The 19725-nt window shown below is 50.4% G+C and overlaps 5 protein-coding genes across 5 annotated transcripts in view; 3 read left to right on the forward strand and 2 right to left on the reverse strand.

Moving 5' to 3' along the window:
- Window positions 1-19725, forward strand: part of LOC135819645 (uncharacterized) — an 84149-nt gene that overhangs the window by 15012 nt on the left and 49412 nt on the right. The gene's annotated exons all lie outside the window — the stretch shown is intronic.
- On the reverse strand, window positions 265-6958 carry LOC135820124 (uncharacterized). Its single transcript, XM_065333433.1, has 2 exons — window positions 6722-6958; window positions 265-516 (listed from the first exon to the last, which is right to left on the reverse strand). Exons 1-2 carry the CDS (start codon window positions 6956-6958, stop codon window positions 265-267), a joined length of 489 nt encoding a protein of 162 aa, XP_065189505.1.
- LOC135819637 (carnitine O-palmitoyltransferase 1, liver isoform-like) lies at window positions 12450-16029 on the forward strand. Its single transcript, XM_065332881.1, has one exon. It carries the CDS (start codon window positions 13194-13196, stop codon window positions 15537-15539), a length of 2346 nt encoding a protein of 781 aa, XP_065188953.1. The 5' UTR covers window positions 12450-13193; the 3' UTR covers window positions 15540-16029.
- Window positions 17702-18988, reverse strand: LOC135819638 (nuclear nucleic acid-binding protein C1D-like). The gene has a single exon (XM_065332882.1). It carries the CDS (start codon window positions 18894-18896, stop codon window positions 18369-18371), a length of 528 nt encoding a protein of 175 aa, XP_065188954.1. The 5' UTR covers window positions 18897-18988; the 3' UTR covers window positions 17702-18368.
- Window positions 19165-19725, forward strand: part of LOC135819639 (probable ATP-dependent RNA helicase DDX49) — an 18077-nt gene continuing 17516 nt past the window's right edge. The window contains exon 1 of the mRNA XM_065332883.1: window positions 19165-19541. Coding sequence (XP_065188955.1) covers window positions 19427-19541 — 115 coding nt within the window. The 5' untranslated portion in view covers window positions 19165-19426. The remainder of the gene's footprint in view (window positions 19542-19725) is intronic.

The following is a 19725-nucleotide window of genomic DNA, read 5'->3' on the forward strand; positions in this document are numbered from 1 at the left end:
ATTGTTGCATAGGGAGTTAGGGATAGTGGTGGTGCGGAGACAATGGCCCGCATAATTCCAATGTCACATGTTTTTTGTTGTTGCTGGTTGGTTTGGTTGGTTTTTATTATTTCATTTCGTTGCCTCAACAGTACAACGTACAAATATCAAGAGGGGCAAACGAAAAGAGAAAGTAAAACAGAGCAGAAAGGAAGATGCAACTGAAAGGAAAGAAAAACGGAGAGAAACGGAAAAGGAATATAGACTGGGCGGATTCATGAACCATTACAAGAGCGGTTGTTGTTGTTGTTGTTGTTGTTGTTGTTGTTGTTGTTGTTGTCGTTGTTGTCGTTGTTGTTGTCGTTGTTGTCGTTGTTGTTGTTGTTGTTTCAAATCTTTGTTCTCACGATATAGTTGTTGGTGGTGGTGTTGATGTTGTTGTTGTTTTTGTTGTTGTTGTTGTTGTTGTTGTTGTTGTTGTTGTTGATGGTGATGAAGTTTAGGTAACGTCGCACCACAAACAGGCGGTTTTGCCTCCTTTGATATACATGTATGTGAACTACAGAGAGGGAGAGAGTGGGGAGACAGAAATATATACCGAGAGGGGAAGGGAAGAAAATGTTCGTGCAAAAAGTAACATTTTATACTTTTAAAGAAGCGCACGCCCAACTCACAAGGGAGAAAATACAAAGGAAAAGAAGAGATAAGAGAGAACAGCCTGACCGCCTTACCAACGTACATGTACCCGTATACCAGCATGATGTGATACGGGATGTTGCAATAGCGTGAGGAGTGACTGAGGACGCCAGTGTAACAGTCCAACTAACTTCAGTAGTCATTCTTGGAATAAGCAATGATCCTTGCCATAATGCATTCTTATATACATGAACAAGCAATGATGGACATAACACCTAACAGCAGCAGCGTGATAATAGCAGGTGATAAGCGTATCCTATTCCTAGTGTTAGTAGTAACAGTGAATCTGTTACACCATTCCCCCCTCTCAACTGTCAGAACAGTACCAATTCGAAGGAACAGTTATGGTAACTAATGATCATGCATGGATATGTGGAATGCATGGTAGCCGAAAACAACACTGATGAACTCAAGATCCAGTGCATGTCCTCTGCAAATAACGCCTGGCTGGCAGGGAAGCACTATCCTAATCATGCAGAATGCTACATTTCTATTGCAACACGTAGAAACTAGCAATACAACTGTGGCTGCCAATTAAATAGCAATTTTATGAAAAACGGTCCAGGTAGGTTTTCAGCGGAATAATAGCGTTTCCTGCTTCATCCATCAAGTATTCCTCCGGCTCCCAGGTGGCATCTCGGTAGCCCTTCCATTTCACTAGGTACTGCGTGCGCCGTCCTCTCTTCTTGTGCGACAACACCTTTTCGACAATGTACCGCGTATGGCCATCCGCATCGGTTAGGGGTGGAGGTGCCGGCTGAGTACGGCCCGGTATCTCATTGCCATGGTACAGCTTGAGGGCAGCAATATTGAACACTGGATGGGCCCGAATGATTCTTGGAAGAGCTAATCTGTACGCATTCGGGGCCACTTTCTTCTGCACCTTGAACGGCCCATACCACTTGAGCCTTAATTTGTGTGAAGGCCTGTCTCGTTCCTCGGGCGTCAGCAGGAAGTCCCTGAAGACCAACACCTCATCCCCCTCCTTCAGGGCGTCCTCCACCCGTCCTCGATCCGCATACAATGATTGCCGGGCCTCCGCCGCCACGATGGCATCCTGTGCCTCACGTAGTGCCTCTACGCGGCCATCCAGCCATGACAGCGGACCATTCGTGTCCATGCCAGCTCCAGCTTTCTGCTTCGTCAATAAGCTCGAGGGAGTAACTGGATGGCATCCATGGTTGAGAAAAAATGGCGTGTTACCTGTTGACGCTTGATCGGCATTGTTGATCGCAAACTCACATAGCGATAGGAGTTCATCCCAATTGTTTTGCCTATGGTTGACGAAAGCTCTTGGCGTATCCTCAATGACACGGTTCACACGCTCAGTCATGCCATCGGTCTGCGGGTGGTTGGCCGTGCTCATTTTTAGCTCCACGCCAAGAATACTGAAAACCTCCTTGAAGAACGCCGACGTGAATCGCGGATCTCGATCGCAAACTATCGTTTTGCTCAAGCCATGGGCAGCAAACACATGATCCACGTACAATCGGGCTGCCTCCTTAGAGTCAACATGAACAGTCGTCGGGATCAGGTGCACATACTTCGTCAGACGGTCCACAAAGGTTAGAATGGCGCTATGTCCTCGGCAGGTCAGCGGCAGTGCCATGATGAAATCCATGCTGATGTCTGTCCAGGGCTGTTCGGGGACTGGAAGGGACTGCAACAGTCCTGCCTTGGTCTGGCTACCCTTTACGCGTTGGCACCGGTCGCAAGATTTAACGAAGTCCTTCACAGTACTTCTCATGCCTGGCCAATAGAAGTATCTGCTCAGCTTCAGGTAGGTCCTGTCTCTCCCCGGATGGCCGGCCGTCAGGCAATCATGATTCTGTTTGAGCAGTTGCAGCCGTACCGGACCGCGAGGAATGCAGAGGCGAGCATCGCCCGATGTTACTAGGTACAGCCGCCGGTCCACGCTGTTCCAGACGTATCGCTCATGCATGGCGTCTTCGCTGCAAGCCATCAAGCGCTTGATTACTGGCGAAAGCTCTGGGTCACTATCATACCCTGCTGAGATCTGATTCGCAATTCCTTGATTCACATCCAGAGAGAACTCGATTCCATTCAGTTCCAAGTCTGGTCGACGTGACAACGGGTCTGCTATGTTACACTTCCCTGGCTTGTGATGTACCGTGTAGTCATAGTCGGCCAGGAATTCAATCCATCGAGCCTCTCTCTTGGTTAAGTTTGGTTTGGTCCTGAGGTAGACAACTCCCATGTTGTCGGTGTAGAGTTGAAAGTGGCGAAATAGGTAGACTCGCCAGCACTGCAGGGCGTACACTACAGCCAAAGTTTCTCGCTCGGCGGCCGCGTAATTCCGTTCGGCAGAAGACAGCTTTCGGCTCACGTAAGCCACAGGATGCCAGGACTGGTCCTCTGCTTGCTGCGTTAAGACTCCTGCCACAGCAAAGTCACTTGCGTCAGTCTCAACGCGGAAATCCTGACTGACGTTTGCTAGTCGCAACACTGGTGCATCCAGCAGAGCAGACTTCAATCGCTCAAATGCCTCCTGTCGAGTCTGATTCCACTCGAAGCGCACATGTTTCCCTGTCAGTTCCTCCAGGGGTTTGGAGATGGCCGAGAAATGGTTAATGAACCTTCGAAAGTAATTAGCGAATCCCAGAAACTGTCTTACGTGCGTGACCGTCGTCGGGACAGGCCAGTTATGCACGGCCTTGATCTTCTCTGGATCTGGAGAAATGCATTGGCCGTCTATCCGGTGCCCAAGAAACAGAACGTCTGTCCGGCCGAATTCACATTTAGACGGTTTGCAATATAGCTCATTCCTCCTGAGGGCGTTTAAGATGGTTCTGACATGATCGAGGTGCTCCTCCCATGATTTGCTGAATATGAGGATATCGTCTAGAAACACCACAACGAATTTACGCAGGTATGGCTGGAGGACACTGTTCATCAAGGTTTGGAATGTTGCCGGGGCATTTGTTAGGCCGAAACCCATCACTGTGAACTGAAAGTGACCAAATGGGGTATTTATTGCTGTCTTCGGAATATCTGTTTCTTCTATTCGAATCTGATTGTAACCGGACCTCAGATCTAGCTTGGTGAAATACGCACTGCCTTGGACGGTATCAAAGAGGTCGTCAATATTCGGTAGGCATGCCTTGTTCTTAATGGTTATGCGGTTTAGCTCACGCCAGTCGCATACCATTCGAAGTGTTCCATCCGCTTTCTTTACGAAGAACACAGGGGCTCCGTATGGGGATTTGCTGGGCTGGATGAATCCTCTACGGAGCAGCTCGGTGAGCTGAGCTTGAAGCTCATCCATCTCTGGTTTTGGTAAACGATATGCTGCACGAGATGGCGGTTTAGCTCCTTCTTCCGTTTTTATCTCGTGATCTGCGCCTCTTCTGGGTGGCAGCTTGTTTGGAAGCTCATCGGGAAGGACGTCCCCGAACTCCTTCAGCAGGTCCTTGAAATCCTTCTGATCCTCCCTACCCGGACTATCCACCGTCTGTGGCTCGTCCGGATCTGCTGTCACATACGCTAGGATTCCTTCTGCGCCACCTCTCATTGCATGCCTAGCCTGCTTCCCTGAGATGAGGAACGTCTCGATCGGTGGGTTGGATTTGTCCGTGCCATCACTTTCACTCGGTTGACAGATGATGGATCCCCCCTCCAGCTTGATTTCATTGGTACGAAAATTGATTTGTGGGTTCGTCCGGGTCAGCCATGGTTTGCCGAGGATCACGTCATACCGCGTCATAGGGAATACTAGGAACTGTTGGTGCTCGCTAAAGTCGCCGACTACGGTCTTCAAGCTGTCCGTTTTCGTAATAGGCTGTGAGCGGACCGATCCATCAGCAAGTGTGACGTTCAGGACGTCGCTACCGGTTGTTGTGGAGATGTTGTGCTTCTTGACAAAGTCAGTTGAAATGAAGTCGTGGGTTGACCCAGAATCCAGTAGCATGGTAACGCGACGTCCATTTATCTTGCCCTGGACGCGCATTAGGTCGTGTTCGTTGTCGGCGGAAATGCTCCCTGTGCTGGCGGTTACTTCATTAGGCCGGCCAACAGTATCAGGTGACGAATGCTTGACAGGCGAGGCTTGAATATCGGTCTCCTCGAGGCGTGGTTCCTCATTTGCTAAGGGGCTGAATTTGTTCTGAACTTTGATTCGTGGCCTATTCCTGGGTGCTCTCGTGTTCGCCAGTAGTCGCACTCCCTTCCTTACTGGCGTCCATCGTTTAAAGAAGGCTTGCTTGTGGCGTTCCTCCCTCCTTCTGGACAGAATCTGGCAATATGGCCGGGTTTCCTGCAGGTGAAACACAGCCTTGAACGACCCTCTGGCTCCCTGGTTTCTCTCCCACCGGATGGTGTTGGTTGGCTTGACCAGGGTCCAGGCTGGCGCCTCTGATGCCCTGGTGCGCGCACTGCCTTGGCGTAGCTTGCTTGGGCTAGCCGCATCGACTGGTCTGCTGAGACCGCAGCTCGTATGGCTTGGGCCAAATGTTGCGGATGCTCCCTAAGTACCTCACCGCTTAGGCCCTGAGCCAGCCCACGCGTGAACAAGATAGCTCTGGAGTGGTCATCAAGCTCGGGAACTTCTAAGCTAAGCCGCGAAAATTTGTTGATGTATTCGTCAAGAGTCTCATCTTGGTGAAGAGCGAATAAGTCGATGCGCGCCTGTTCCCTGTCATAAACCGTACACTTCTCCCAGCTTGCTCTTCAGGTCTGGCCAGTCGGAAAACAGCGTGTTTGCCTCCTGAGAGGCGATAAACCAAAGACGAGCGTTGCCCTCCAGAAAACTCGCCGCGTAGCTCAAGCGCTCCTCCGCGTTGTCCAGCTGCAGGGACTTCATGGCGAGTTCGATGGCGAAGGCCCACTCCTTGAACTCTCTTGTATCTCCACGAAACACAGGCGGAGACTTAACATGGCGCATGCGTGGCCTCTCTCCGCTGGGAGCTTGAGCACGTCTTGGCGTTTGATCTGATCCATCGCACTGACCGAGTGCGATAAGGTGATTCAGACGCTTCTGAATCTCGAATATACCGTAGGCGACTAATGCGGCCACTGCGCATAGCCCGAACATGACGAAAAGAACAACCATCCTCTTGCTACCAGTGTAACAGTCCAACTAACTTCAGTAGTCATTCTTGGAATAAGCAATGATCCTTGCCATAATGCATTCTTATATACATGAACAAGCAATGATGGACATAACACCTAACAGCAGCAGCGTGATAATAGCAGGCGATAAGTGTATCCTATTCCTAGTGTTAGTAGTAACAGTGAATCTGTTACAACGCCAATCTTCTGTACATGTACATGCTCTCTGGTCTCTCAGTCTCGCCAAACGTACGGTAACAAGTGGAGAACAAAAAGAAACAAGACAAAAGACAAAACACAGGGGATGTAGGGACGACGTGCGGATGTTCTGGGAGCAACTCGACCAACCAGATGTCATGGCGTCAGCGTTGCAATAAGCCATCAAAAAATAATGACACCCAAAAGCGCTAAATAGGAAATTAAGAAAAAGGGAAATCATAATAATCATAACAATGAAACAAACTACAACTGTAATGAATAAAAGGTAAATGAGACTCAATATCATTGAACGTTTTAACCACAAACAATGTACATTTGCACGTTCTCAGTTTACAATACCCAAGCATAATTAAAAGAGCCACCAGCACAGCCGAACCAACGAACATCACCCGTGCCACAATGAATTTAGAGTTCATCCGTAGAAGTCAGTACTGTAGCCATCAGCCAGTGTTGGTGCGTGAGGTGCTTATGGACATCTTTCTTGAAGGTGTGGATCCGCCTCAAGCTGAGTGGAGCCCTTACAATTTCGCAAGGCAAGCTGTTCCATAAGGAAACGGGAAAGAACGAGAAGAAAAAGCTGGTGCTTTTCTGTCCAGGACTTGCTGCAGCTGCAAAATTGTGCTGCTGGTCAGAGGGGGTTGACTCCGGGTGCGCCGAGCTTCTACATGGTTGGCTGGAGGGGAGGGGGGAGGGGGGAGGGGAATCATGGCTGTGAGTTGGGGTGGTCCTGGGATGCATTGGAGCTTATACAGGTGTATACCAGCCCAGATACAGTCTGGCGGTGGCACAGGCTTTGGAGAAGGGCACCAGGGCCAATAATGGCGTCGAATGTCACACCAAGAATCTTGATGGTGTAGGCCTCCGGAACCGCCATGCCTCCAACCTTGATGTCGGGGACAACAGGGCGTGTGGCTTTCGTGGTCATCAGCAGCTGTTGCGATTTAGAGGGCTGGAATCTGATACACCAGCGTTCTCCCCACTCTTCAAGACGCATCATGCCGACTGGGCTATCCAAAAGACGAAAATCCGCAAGCTCAAAAAACGCTACCTTCACTCAACCTAGTACCACCAAAAAAACATTGTAGTAGACAACACCCTGAGACAAACATTGACCACGTTGCATACCAGTATCATATGCGTGACATTTAACAGGTCGCCATCTTCCTCTCCTTTTCTTGTACACTTCCTCCTGGGCATTCAGGACGGGACAATGATGACGAACTGAATACTAGTAACATGTCCCTTAAGTGACCGACCTGAGGGAAACTGAGAGAGCTGCCAGGAAGACTGTTGAGGAGTATTGCAGAGAGGCCAAAGTACAAGCGACGGAGACGCCGTGGGGAGAACATTGTGCATAACACCACCCACAACAAGCAATCACGTCTACACCCATCACCAACGCATCCATTCTCGCCACACAGTCATCCCTTGTAAAGTGTTGTGGACGTGAAGCAATGGTCATCGGTGATAGGCGTCCAAGTCTGACGGGGACCGCGGCTGGAGACTGCTGGACACAGTCACGATGAGTGTGAACTCCTTGCGATTATGATGTCGGTGTTGTGATAAACTGTGATGTTGCACATAAAGAATGGCTCAATAATGTTTGGTGTATGAGTATGCGAACTAGTTGTACAGAACTTAGCAAATGATTCGTCTTCATCTTTGACTTCACACGTATAAATGCAGCAACACTGCATACTAGTAGTCTATGTCGCACTAACACATCCACACACACAGACATAGCTCTTCGCTTCTCTACCTCCCTTTCCCTTCCTTTCTTTCTCCCAATGCCTTTCACCAGTGCTGCTACTCTTTGCGCATACACACCGATTTCTAGTGCCTTTTTTCTTTTCTTTTTCGCCACACTCTTCTCATCATTTTCGTACAGCACCTAACAGCATACATGTATCTACTCTTTTCGTTTTTTGTTTGCAGTTACATGTACATGTACATGTAGGTACAAAAGGCAGTTTACTCTTTGTTCACCATGATGTTGGGCCACATTCGAATATTTGGTGAACACGTTTTAAAAGTGATGTATGCAACGAAGAGACCATGTTTGAGCTGAGGAACCCTGAATTCAGGATAGCGGCGATAGCCCTCGGCGGATAATCCTGGGAGAACCCCCCGGCCTAGGGCTTGACGGATTATGCTAGCATAATTTTTCGCATAATTCCTACCAAAATCGAATAATCGCATAATTCGAGGCTAATTACATACGAATCGCATAAATTGGAATAATCCGCCTTTTCGCATCAAATTCCATACAGTTGTACATGTTCTACAAGTACAAGTACAAGTAGATGCACCAGGAAGTCAAAAGGTTCACGACTCCCTTGATAATATGTCCAGTCAACTACAATCAGTGACGTTCGTAGCTAGGTCGGACGGTGCGTTGACCCCGTTGAACTTTTGCTACTGCAGTACAACGCCCTCTACAAAATATTCCCCTGTTATTTTGCACAGAACCATCATGTACATTAGCAGCATATGTGAGCATAATGCGGCATAATATGATAACTTTTAGCATAAAAATAGCATATTTCGGGAATTTTTTCAGCAATGCGAAAAGCATAATTAAATTTTCACGAAAATATTAGCATAATCCGTCAAGGCCTAGAACCCCCCCCCCCCCCCCCCCCTCAGCACTTAGAACCACTTAGTACTACTTTTTGGTATGTTTCATGCATCTGTGATCTACATGTATGGATAAGGAATAGGAGCAGAATTCAAGGAATTGCCCACCATCCGATTTGTAAAATCTTGCCAGTTTCACGCCCTGCAGAATCCTAGAGGCTAGAATGATCATCTGGGGATTCCCCTTGATCCAGGGTTGCACACTCGACCCACAGCACTGTGACGTCGGTGCATGAAACTAATGTCCCGTCACGGCGTCAGGATTCTGCTACGTACAGGGTCCGGCAAACAAAGGCTTTACTGACACTGTGCATTGAATACGAGCGTGATATACAGTCATGTACATGTGTGGGATATAGCGCAAGTAAGCCAGTGAGTTTACAGTACAAAGAGTATCTACATGATGATGTACTGTGCATACAGGACAGCTGCAAAGTGTGTTCCGATGTCCACTGTACCTACATGTATACGACCATAGATGTAGATGTACAAGTCATGTACATGTAGATGCTACGGAGTGATCCAAGCCATGCTTTGCCAGTATACGCTCATGCATCATGCCCTGTAGATCTACATGTACTCCAGAGAACACTCCACGATCAGGTATACAATGCACAGTGATTCATGAGTGAAGCAACCCGCCGAGACATAGAATGGAGATCATATCCACCGCCCTCTGGTTGTGTATCGCACCACACAGCCTCACAAGGGGACTGTAATAGTTTCGCAGCTGCGAAGGCAGAATGCAGCCCAGTACTGCACACGTGCCAATAGGAACGCCCCGACGCTCCAAATCAATAATATAAAACTCGAGGCTTTCTCATAGCAGTGTGCCTTATTAGAAGAACCATTGCATGCAATAAGGGATGATGAAGAGAACTGGAAACAGAGGGACGGAGAGACACATACATGTAGACAGAGAGAGGCAAAGGGAGAAAGGGAGAGACAGAGGGAGAGGCAGAGATAGATAGACGGATATACAAAGACAGAGACAGGCGGAGACAGATAGAGACATAGAGAGCAGAGACAGTACAGGGCCAGGAACAGAGGCAAGGAAGGTAGGAGGATTTTGCAGCAATGCCCATCAACACCACCCCACCCCACCCCTCCCCCCCCCCCCCACCCCCCTCCCCCTGCCCGACGTTTACAGTATTCTCTTCGTGGTCAGTCTGTAACTCTTTCATCATGTGCTCGCCGACACTATTTTGCATCGCCTTCTTCCTTACCAAGTTGATGTGAGCTCTCGCCAGCCTCCACATCTTCGGCTGCACGTAGCGCATGTACATGTACCATTGCCATTGGCTTTGTAGATTGTTTGTATTACAGAATTCAATACTGCGTTCCTGCTGCCAGTGATTTTGGTATCAATGATCTTAACTTGTAATGGAGAGCGAAGATGCGGAGATTAGATCAAGATGGGTGATTTTTTGCAAGCCGCGCTGGAGCCGCATGACAATGTCTATGATGCAGAACATTCTGAAATAATAGACATGATGTGTTGTGCAATCCTCAGGCCAGGGGTGGAAGGTCATCGGTCAAGGTGTGTGCATACCTGTACAATGTACAGACGGAGGCACTTGCACATCAGAATATGGAGCTGGTGAAGTTTTTGTTGACACGTGACGCACGTGTCGTGTTTCTCCTTTGACACACGCTTGGCATGACATGTCGACATGCAAGGACGCTGTCACATGTCTAGCTAGCCTACAGAGTGTAGCTCGCCACTTTTACTAGAGCCACGTAAACCCGTCATGTGTGAGCCATGAATAAGGGTTCTGTAGTGTAGATAGAGGCTTTGAGGGACGCGCACTTGCTTGACTTCACATGTACATGTACATGTACGCAGTGGTGCGGACTATCGCAAGTCTCGTGATAGTCTGCGCCACTGTGACCATACACATGCACATATAAGGCGTGAAACGCACAAACGGGATAACTGTCAAGGCGCCAGGCTGCAAGACAGGCATTGCTCCTCTGAGAGTTGGCCTGGATCGTGTGACAAACGCTTCAGTGCCTTCACCCGCAGGTGAACTAACTAACTAATACTTGAAGGTCTCACTAACTAACTCACTCGAGCTTATAGCTTACTACTACTACTAGCACTAGTCACAAGACCAGTTACTGAGTTAGTTCAGTGCCAGTGGGGCTCGAAGCAGACCTAGACTCCCCTGACAATGAGTGACATATTCACGACCAGCCCACCTTGTGGATGAGGACCGCCATAGCCTATCACCATTCACGCATGTCATGTTCTAGTACTACTACTAGAGTAGAGTAGGGGCTGCCTCTTGAACTCTCTTCAGTGACGATTATCTTTGCAGACTTTGCTTCAGACTCAGACGGTTTAGACCAGGGAGTAGTATTTTACAGGGAGTAGTATTTTACTACTCCCTGGTTTAGACCTTGCCTAAGCCTTCGTATTGACGTTTGCATTGCTCTGCTGCTCAAGTCTACAGCAGACGCGGGCGTCCCAACAGCGCAGGATCGCGCTACCACCATGACATGGGTTCGGTTGATGGAATGATGCTTTTCACAACGACGCATGTTGCACGTGGTGCATCACAAGACATCGCAGGACCAGACAATGATGACTGGGCAATACTTACTACGACGACGAGCTCAGCAGTGCCTGCGATGGTATGCCATACGGATCCGGCATACCATGTTCGACCCAAAACAGTTGCATGGGTGAACGATTAGTACCAAGCACTCAGTACTTGTAGTGGAAGTCAATGTACACGTAACTAAGTACTAGTCCTTGTCGTGCAGGCTAGCCTAGCCAGGGATGCGCCTGGCCCAAGGTCGGGAATTATGGAGCGAAGTAACAGTTGGGAAATAGAACTGAAGAACGAAATCATGTCGTTGTTAAAAGCTGGTCCCTGGTCACGGAACGTCTGAAGTCCTTGCAATTCAGGCACAAGCCCACGGGTATCCAACACCAAACTTTGAAAGCCTGGGGCCGCATGGCTGCTATAGCGGGACTGTGTCCAACAACAGGCACTGAGTAAGTACAATCATGCTGTTGGTTTGACACTGGATGACGGCATGAAACAAGGACTTTTAGGTGGAGGACACCGTGTTCGCAAACAGTGACCTTACTACAACCATCCACGGTTGGTAGAGCCCCGGTCCGTTGGAACCATCTGAACCATCATTATGGGTGTTGAACCCAGTTCTGACCCTCATTATGTTGGGACTACTCAATTGTAGGGGAGTTATACGATGTACATGCAGTACATGATTTTACTACTACTAGTACATACCGGTACCTGACTGTGCCCTTGTCTTGAATCCTAGTTTCCGGAATTGGAATTCCGGAATCATACCAGAACGATTGAAGTCACGTGAACCATTCTTTTACCACCAAACCTCTAGCTCTCTGTAGTACGACTACGAGGGCCTAGGGCTGGATATGACTGTATTTTTGTAGTGTGTGGTGTCTACTAGTACTACTATGTAGATCTACACGTAGATCAGTGCCGTTGGCATACTGCAGTCTGCAGTGGTCGACAATGCATGGTACATTTTTGTAGTCTGACAGCATTCAACAATGAATGGACGCTGCTGCAGTGCTGCCACCGACCGTTTATGAAAATAATGTGCTGACGCGGGATCTCAAAATATGACAGTGACCAGCGCAGCCAAGTCAAGTGCAGTGCAGCCTGAATAGAACTGAGGAAGTGCGACGCTCCTCGATCGAGCTGAACGTAACTCGTTACGTGTGTGGTACATGCCATGGTATGGTTCTCACTCGGTCATCAGGGACGCGACGGGCAGTATTATCAGAGTGCATAGTGATCATGATTTTTATGGGGTGCAACCGAGAACCAGCGAGCCCATCGCGCGCGGACAGTCAGTAAACAGCGCAGCACCAAAAAATCTTCTGCCTGAGCATTTGGTGCTGTAGTACGTTCTAGACTTGTGCTTGAGCTAATGGCTTGGTTCCTCTTCAGGCAGGGCAGTACTGCAGTGTGGCATGGCCTGCAAAGCTTGACGGATCATGCAGCCAAGGAATTATGACCTTGAACTCATTTCCAGGCAGCGCAATGATGCAAGCCTGTGTTGATGTGATGTGATCTGGTGATAGATCCGCTGGAGACAGTACAGAGTACAGAGTCGAGAAAATTAGTTTTGTAAAGTGCAAAAAGCGCAGCGCGCTGCGCTGTACCCCGCCCCGCGATAGCGTTTACTATCTCGCAGAGCGGCAGAGCTTGGTCAGCTGTGCGCTGGCAGATCTTGTGTGTACCAGGTAGATCTACCGTGTGCGTATGCCTGGTTCGATCCGCGATCGATCCGGCGAATGGTAGACCTACGGCCCCTTCGTCAACGGCAACGGGAACGCAGGTTCGAGGTCGTGATCGTGGGGGTGTGTGCCTGCGCGGCATCCCTGCGTGGCTGCAGCTTGCTTGGAATCTCGGCGGTTTCAGGGTTTCTTTGCGCGACTTGCCTTTCCCCTTTCCCCCTCGGTGACTGGCAGCTTTCTGGGCCATTCTGACCTGGCTGACTTCCTTACTAGTTAGGGTAGCTGGATTCGGCGAACGCCAGGGCTTCTGTCGACGTGTGCGGATTTGTGGAAACTGCTGAGCTTCGCAAATATGGCCGAGGCCCGTCTGGCAGTTGCATTCCGGCTGCAAGTCAACGACGATGGCAACTTGGAAGTGAATTTGGATCGGACGTTGGTTTATCACGTCTTGCTGTCAGTGGTGTATTCTGCAGTGAAGCGTGTCACGTACACTAGAAATGTCATCCTGAGAACCATCTATCCTGGATCCGTATGGACTTTGCTGGCGCTTCTCTTGGCGTTCTACGTTGCTCAACACCTCACCCCAGACCAGCTGATTTTGTCTGTATGGAAGTCGTACGTGCCCGGATTGTCCTACCTGCCCGAGGCTGTGCAGGGACCGACGGCGGCGCTGCTGCTCGGCGCGTCCGTGTGGACGGTTGCCGTCCTGATCCAGCGCTATGCTCTGCTTCTCATGCTGTCCTACAAGGGGTTTCTGTACGTCCCGCACGGCAAGTCTCCGCTGCACATCCGCGCCTGGTTCTTTCTGGTGCGCATGCTGGAGGGGCCGATCACCCCGACCATGTACACGTACCAGTCGACTCTGCCCTGCCTGCCCCTGCCGTCGGTGCGCGGCACCTGTGAGCGCTACCTGAAGTCGGTGCGCCACCTTGTGAGCACGGAGCGTTACAAGGAGCTGGAGAAGATGGCCGGCGAGTTCCAGGGTGGCCTGGGTGCGCGCATTCAGCGCTACCTGTGGCTCTGGTGGCTGTGCAACAAGAACTACGTCAGTAACTGGTGGATCAAGTACGTGTATCTGCGCGGACGCTCGCCGATCATGATCAACTCAAACTATTACATCCTAGACCTGGTGGCGAAGCACACTACATGCCAGGCAGCCCGCGCCAGTCAGGTGATTAACATCGTGGCCAGGTACAAGGACAAGCTGGACAACGAGCTAATCGACCCGATCATGATCCGCGACACCATCCCGCTGTGCATGGACCAGTACAAGCGCACGTTCGGCACCACGCGCCGCCCCGGGCACGAGGAGGACAGCCTGGTGCACGTGCCGGCGTCGCAGTCGCAGCACGTGGTGATCATGCGCCACGGCCGCTTCTACGAGCTGCCGCTCAAGTGGAACGGGCGGCTGCTGACGCCGCCGGAGCTGGAGGAGCGCGTGCAGCACATCCTGGACGAGGACCACCTCGACCAGGACGTACCGGTGTCGCACCTGCACCTGCCGGCCATGACCGGCGTCAAGCGCAAGACCTGGGCCGAGTTCCGCGAGACGCACATGCTCACCAACCGCAACAACGCGCACGCGCTGGAGCGCATCGACTCGGCGGCGTTCATAGTCGTCCTTGACGACGGCGAGCCGGAGATCATCGGCGAGAAGCTGTCGGAGTTTGGCCACCAGGGCCTGCACGGCAGCGGCTGCAGCCGCTGGTTCGACAAGTCCATCGTCTTCACCGTCTACACGAACGCGCGCTTCCACATCACCGCCGAGCACGCGTGGGCGGATGCCCCCGTCGTCGCCCACGTCTCCGAGGTGATCTACACCAACGAGCAGAAGATGCAGCTGCAAGGGAACTGCTACGACGCCGACGGCCACGCCATCGGCGAGAAGTCCGCACCGCTACGACCACCGCAGCGTCTGCACTGGGAGTTCAACGCCGCAGCCGGCAAGGTGATCGAGACGGCGCTCGTCGACGCTCGCAAGCTGATCGCCGACCTGGACTTGTTCATCCTGGATCACAACAGCTTCGGCAAGGACGGCATCAAGAAATGCCGCACCAGTCCGGACGCCTTCATCCAGATGGCGCTGCAGCTGGCCTACTACCGTGACATTGGCCACTTCAGTCTGACCTACGAGGCATCCATGACGCGCCTGTACTGCAAGGGCCGCACGGAGACCGTCCGGCCGGGCACCGTGGAGTCGAGCGCGTTTGTTCATGCCATGCTGGACGCGTCGACGACGGCCGACAAGCGGCGTGCGCTGCTGAACCGCGCCGTCGAGGTGCACCAGGACAACTACCGCAACGCCATGGCCGGCAAGGGCGCCGACCGCCATCTGTTCACCATGTACGTCGTGTCGCAGTACCTCAAGGAGAAGTCGCCTTTCCTCGACGCCGTCCTTGGCGAGCCCTGGCGACTGTCCACATCCCAAACGCCCGAGTCCCAGACCAAACAGTCCATATTCCTCCTGCGCAAGGGCCCGGGAGAGTTCTATTCGCCCGGCGGTGGTTTTGGACCAGTCGCCGATGATGGCTACGGTGTATCGTACATTCTCTCAAACGACCGCATCTTCTTCCACATTTCGTCAAAGCATTCGGCCCCGGTAACTAGCTCGCAGCGCTTTGCGGAGAACATCCAGCGGGCTATGAGCGAGGTACGCGCCCTGTGTGACACGAAGGCTGCACCGAGCAAGCCCCAGTGATGTGTGCCTGCCTGCAGCCAGCCCGGCTGCGGCTTCTGGCATAGAGGACAAAGTTGTAACCGAATCTGACTACTTGGTGTGACATGAACAACAACCCTTGGCGCTTGATGGGTTATGTATTAGCCCATATAGGGAAGAATTCTCCTTGATGTTCATACAGATTTTTTATTATTATTTATTATTTACACGACTATTCTCTAGTGCATAAAATATAGTTTCTCTTGTTCTAATCGAGAGTGCAGTGCCACAACGCTTTTCTTTTCTTTTGCCATGCTGCCCCACGCTGAATCTCTTACGCGCACCTCTTTGGGCAGTTCATAATTCTCTGTTAGCACTACAACGGTGGTTCGTTTTGCTTCATCTTCACATCTTGATGGGAGCCTCTGGCTCTGGCTTCATTGACCCTCTTTGCAAAGTTTCTATGTGGCTGCATGTTCTTTTGGCGACCGAAATGTTGCAATGTGCCATACCTAACCTTATCCAGAATGAACTGCTGACCTTGTGTGCTGTTGAGGTTTGCGGTTTGCCCCCTCAGTGTTTGCGATCCAATACAGTTCTGGCCGGAGAAATCCAACCCGAAAGCAGCACCAAGGCTCATGCAGCCCTTGGACGAGCTTTGGATTGCGCATAATGTGATTGGAGTGGAAACACGGTGCTGCCTTTAACTCGCGCCTCGGATTTCTTTGACCACAATTGCGTATTGAGGATGGGGGCTGGAATAGGGAGCTGTTAATACATGCACGTACGGTGCTGCTCGCTGAAATCCGATTGTTCGAGTGCATGCCGGGTGCTGTGCACTGGTCGGATGAGCTTCGCCAACCATATCGGCACATCGCCCCCACTCCCCTTTGTCTTGTTGTCCTCTTTCCCCGATTATTAGTAGTATAGGCTATAGCGAGTACAGGGCTGTGTTTGCTAGTAGAAAAATACAATAAAAACTGGTGCAGATTGCTTTACTGTACTTGCCAGACAAACTCATGCACATGAAGTTGCACACCATTGGATTTTATTGAACAGCTGCATGTATTCTACCACCCCTTGAGCATGTACCGTATTATCTCTAATATAAGCACAGTCTCCAATAATAGAACACCTTGGGGCGGCATTCAAAAAATAAAGTGCTCAGTCTCCATTATAAGCACACTGTGTAAATTCATTATCTGTACCGGCGAAAAAACCCTGAAATGTGTGTGTCTGACATAATAATTATATAAATTTGGCATGGCAACATGCCTCTGAAATGAGGTTGAAATAATAATGGAACAGTCTCCAATAATAGCACGGGGTGGGGGTACACTCAAACGCCTCTTATCCGGACGCCTCAGATACGGGCACGTCTCTCTACCGGGCACCTTCAGCTTGAGTTCCTATTGCACAAATGCTTCGAATTTGGGGTTTTTGAACTTTTTTCCGTATGTGGAAGTGCTTATTTTTCACTGCCAACCTATGTAATCCACACATTTTACCAATGGGTTCCTTTTGTATCCTGAACATGTGCAATACGTTCCAAATATTCTTCTTAAAAAAATGATATTGTACATGGTAGATGAGTTATCCTGAGATACGGGCAGTGCCCGGTCCCCGGATAAGAGACGTCCGAGTGTACATTGAAAAAATAAAGGACCGTGCTTATATTAGAGATAATACGGTATGCGTGTTAGTGTTCTCTTATAATAGGCCACGGGTGACTTGTCGACTAAAGTCGTTGCACTCAGAGACAGTCGTCCAATGCCTCGGCATTTGCATGAATAATATTTCAGTGGCAAAACGCGAAGCCAACACGTGCTTTACGGGAAGCATGCACTATTGTCACTGCAGCATTTTTCAACTGGCTCGATATCTTCATTACCCTTTCAGGGAGCCTGGCTTCTAGTAAAGTACTCAAGTAGTCCCATGGCTTCTAATGTCGTGGACATGGAAATACGGTCGGAGGTCAAGCAGCCCCCGGGGCGCTGCCTATGCAGCCATGAGCACGCATACGGTACACACATGCAACTTAGCGTCCGCACTAAGGACGCCATTTGACCGGATTTTCATGTCCACGACAGTAGTAGTTCCTAGCCTCTATCAGTCGCTGGCTTCTAGCCCCCCCCCCTGGTCCACGATTGATACACAGCTAGATTACAGGCAGATTGCGAACAGAAGACGTTGGCCAGGCATCGTGCAATCCAAAGCCATCATACTAAATGAGAGAAAGGCACGTAAGTAGAAAGTGTTAACGCCAAGAGGAGCAGCGTAGTCTTCTCCTAATAAAACATAAAATGCCACTGCCTGTAGCGTGCGCGCGCACACACACACACACACATGCGCACGAACAAACAGACAGAGAGAAAACAGCATGAAAGCGGGTAGAACCCATCAAACAATGTCAAGAGCAAGTCCATGGCACCATGATCCAGGCCAGAACATACTAAAAACCCAAGCCGGTGTGAGAAAGGCCTCCCAAGGTCATAAATAATGTTGACCGAGGATGCAGCATCAAGCTAAGCACATGGCGAGAAGGCTGCCACGGGAATGTCTCTCAAGCTGCGGAAGTGTCCGCTCATCGGGTCCCAGCAAGACAGGAGTGGATCGTGCACTCCATGAGTTTCCGACGTACCTCATGGAGCTTCCGCAAGGCATGTACTACAGCAGTGCACACCACAAGGACAAGATGCAGCCAAGCCACTGGCGGACGGGGCTGAGAGCTCATGGACTGAAACTCACTCCGGCCTCCAAGTATAACCGGCTTGCATCGCTGACGAAACTCGCACCGCTTACGTGACATGTCAGTTGACCGAGTAGTTGTTGGGTGGTGATACAGTTGTTTAGGTCGGAAGACGATGTTGGTCAGGTTTTACGGCGCTTTTCCGATGCGTCGCGCAGGCTTGATGGACTGCTGGAGCGGGAGCGGCGCTTCGCCATGGCACGGTCCTGTGCCTCTTGTTGCTGGCGTGCCTTCTTGTCCTTTTCGCGTTGCTGTTCCTTGCCCGGCGTCTGGATGCCGCTCTGGACAATGCGCTTGGCTGCCGACTTGTTGACAGTGGTGCTGCGTCCGCTGAGCTGCTTACGCACATCCGCGGCGCGTGCCATCGTCTTCTTGATGCGGTCAAGCTCATGCCTTACCGGGTGCTCTGAGGTGCTCACGCCCTGCGTGCACAGGTAACACCAGTACAGTGACGTGGCCGCGTAGGCTACGGTCAGATCCAAATTGGCACGATCCACCAGGTCGTCGCCAATGGCTTCGTGCACATCCTCCCGGCTGTTCTCAGTCAAGGCCGACAGTTTCTGCTTTGCCTCCTGCAGGCGCTGATGAAACTCTGTACACACCTCTTCTAGCTCGTCAGGGAGCGTTTCATCAATGTGAGAGCTCGCCATAGATAACGGAGAAGAATACAACGATCCCCAATGATTTGAAGACAATGAGAAAGTGTACCTACATTGCAATATTGGCTACAATAATTATTGTTCAACTTACTTCAAGCATGAAACATTATTCTCACTACCGTTTTTCAACTTTTTTTGGCGATATTTTTTCTTTATGCCACATATATATCCATGATGATGTCATCGAACCGCCGTCATCATGTCAATGAGATAATCATGGCATGCTACACTTTTTTTTGGAAGTCTTCTACATTGCAAATAAGTGCCTTGAGCTTGTTGAACGAGCAGAATATTGGCTTCTGATTTGGTTTCTCAACTTCAAGCTCAGCCGTGCCTTTCTAAACTGGTTTACGGTTTTATACTGCTCTTTCCTGACTCCTTTCATTGCATCTATTTTACTGAGAGGGGAATTAACAGGAGGAATTCGCAACGTCGAGTGTGATTTCGAACCACTGGGTTGCTGTGGCTAAACATTGTTTTAGAGGAAGGTGAAACGCGTGTTTGCTGGAGCTGCTGGCGCCATGTCGTCATTCGAGGAGCTTGGCGTGAGTAAATGGCTCGTCCGCCAGGCGAATGCCATGGCGATGCGAGTTCCAACACCAGTCCAGGCCAGCTGCATCCCTGAAATACTGAGCGGTGAGTAACGGACCGTAAATTTTACATTAAAAGTTGAAATTTCAGTCTAACGCACCTCCGTGGGGTCCGTAAATTATCGCCCAAGTACTTTATATCCACGGACGCTTGACTGGAAATGATACGTAGGGTGCTCAAATGAAGCTCGCTATATCTTATGCAACAGGGAAAGGGTGTTCTACCCACT

The sequence above is a fragment of the Sycon ciliatum genome, chromosome 6 (genome assembly GCF_964019385.1).
Source record: "Sycon ciliatum chromosome 6, ocSycCili1.1, whole genome shotgun sequence".
NCBI classification, from domain to species: Eukaryota; Metazoa; Porifera; class Calcarea; order Leucosolenida; family Sycettidae; genus Sycon; species Sycon ciliatum.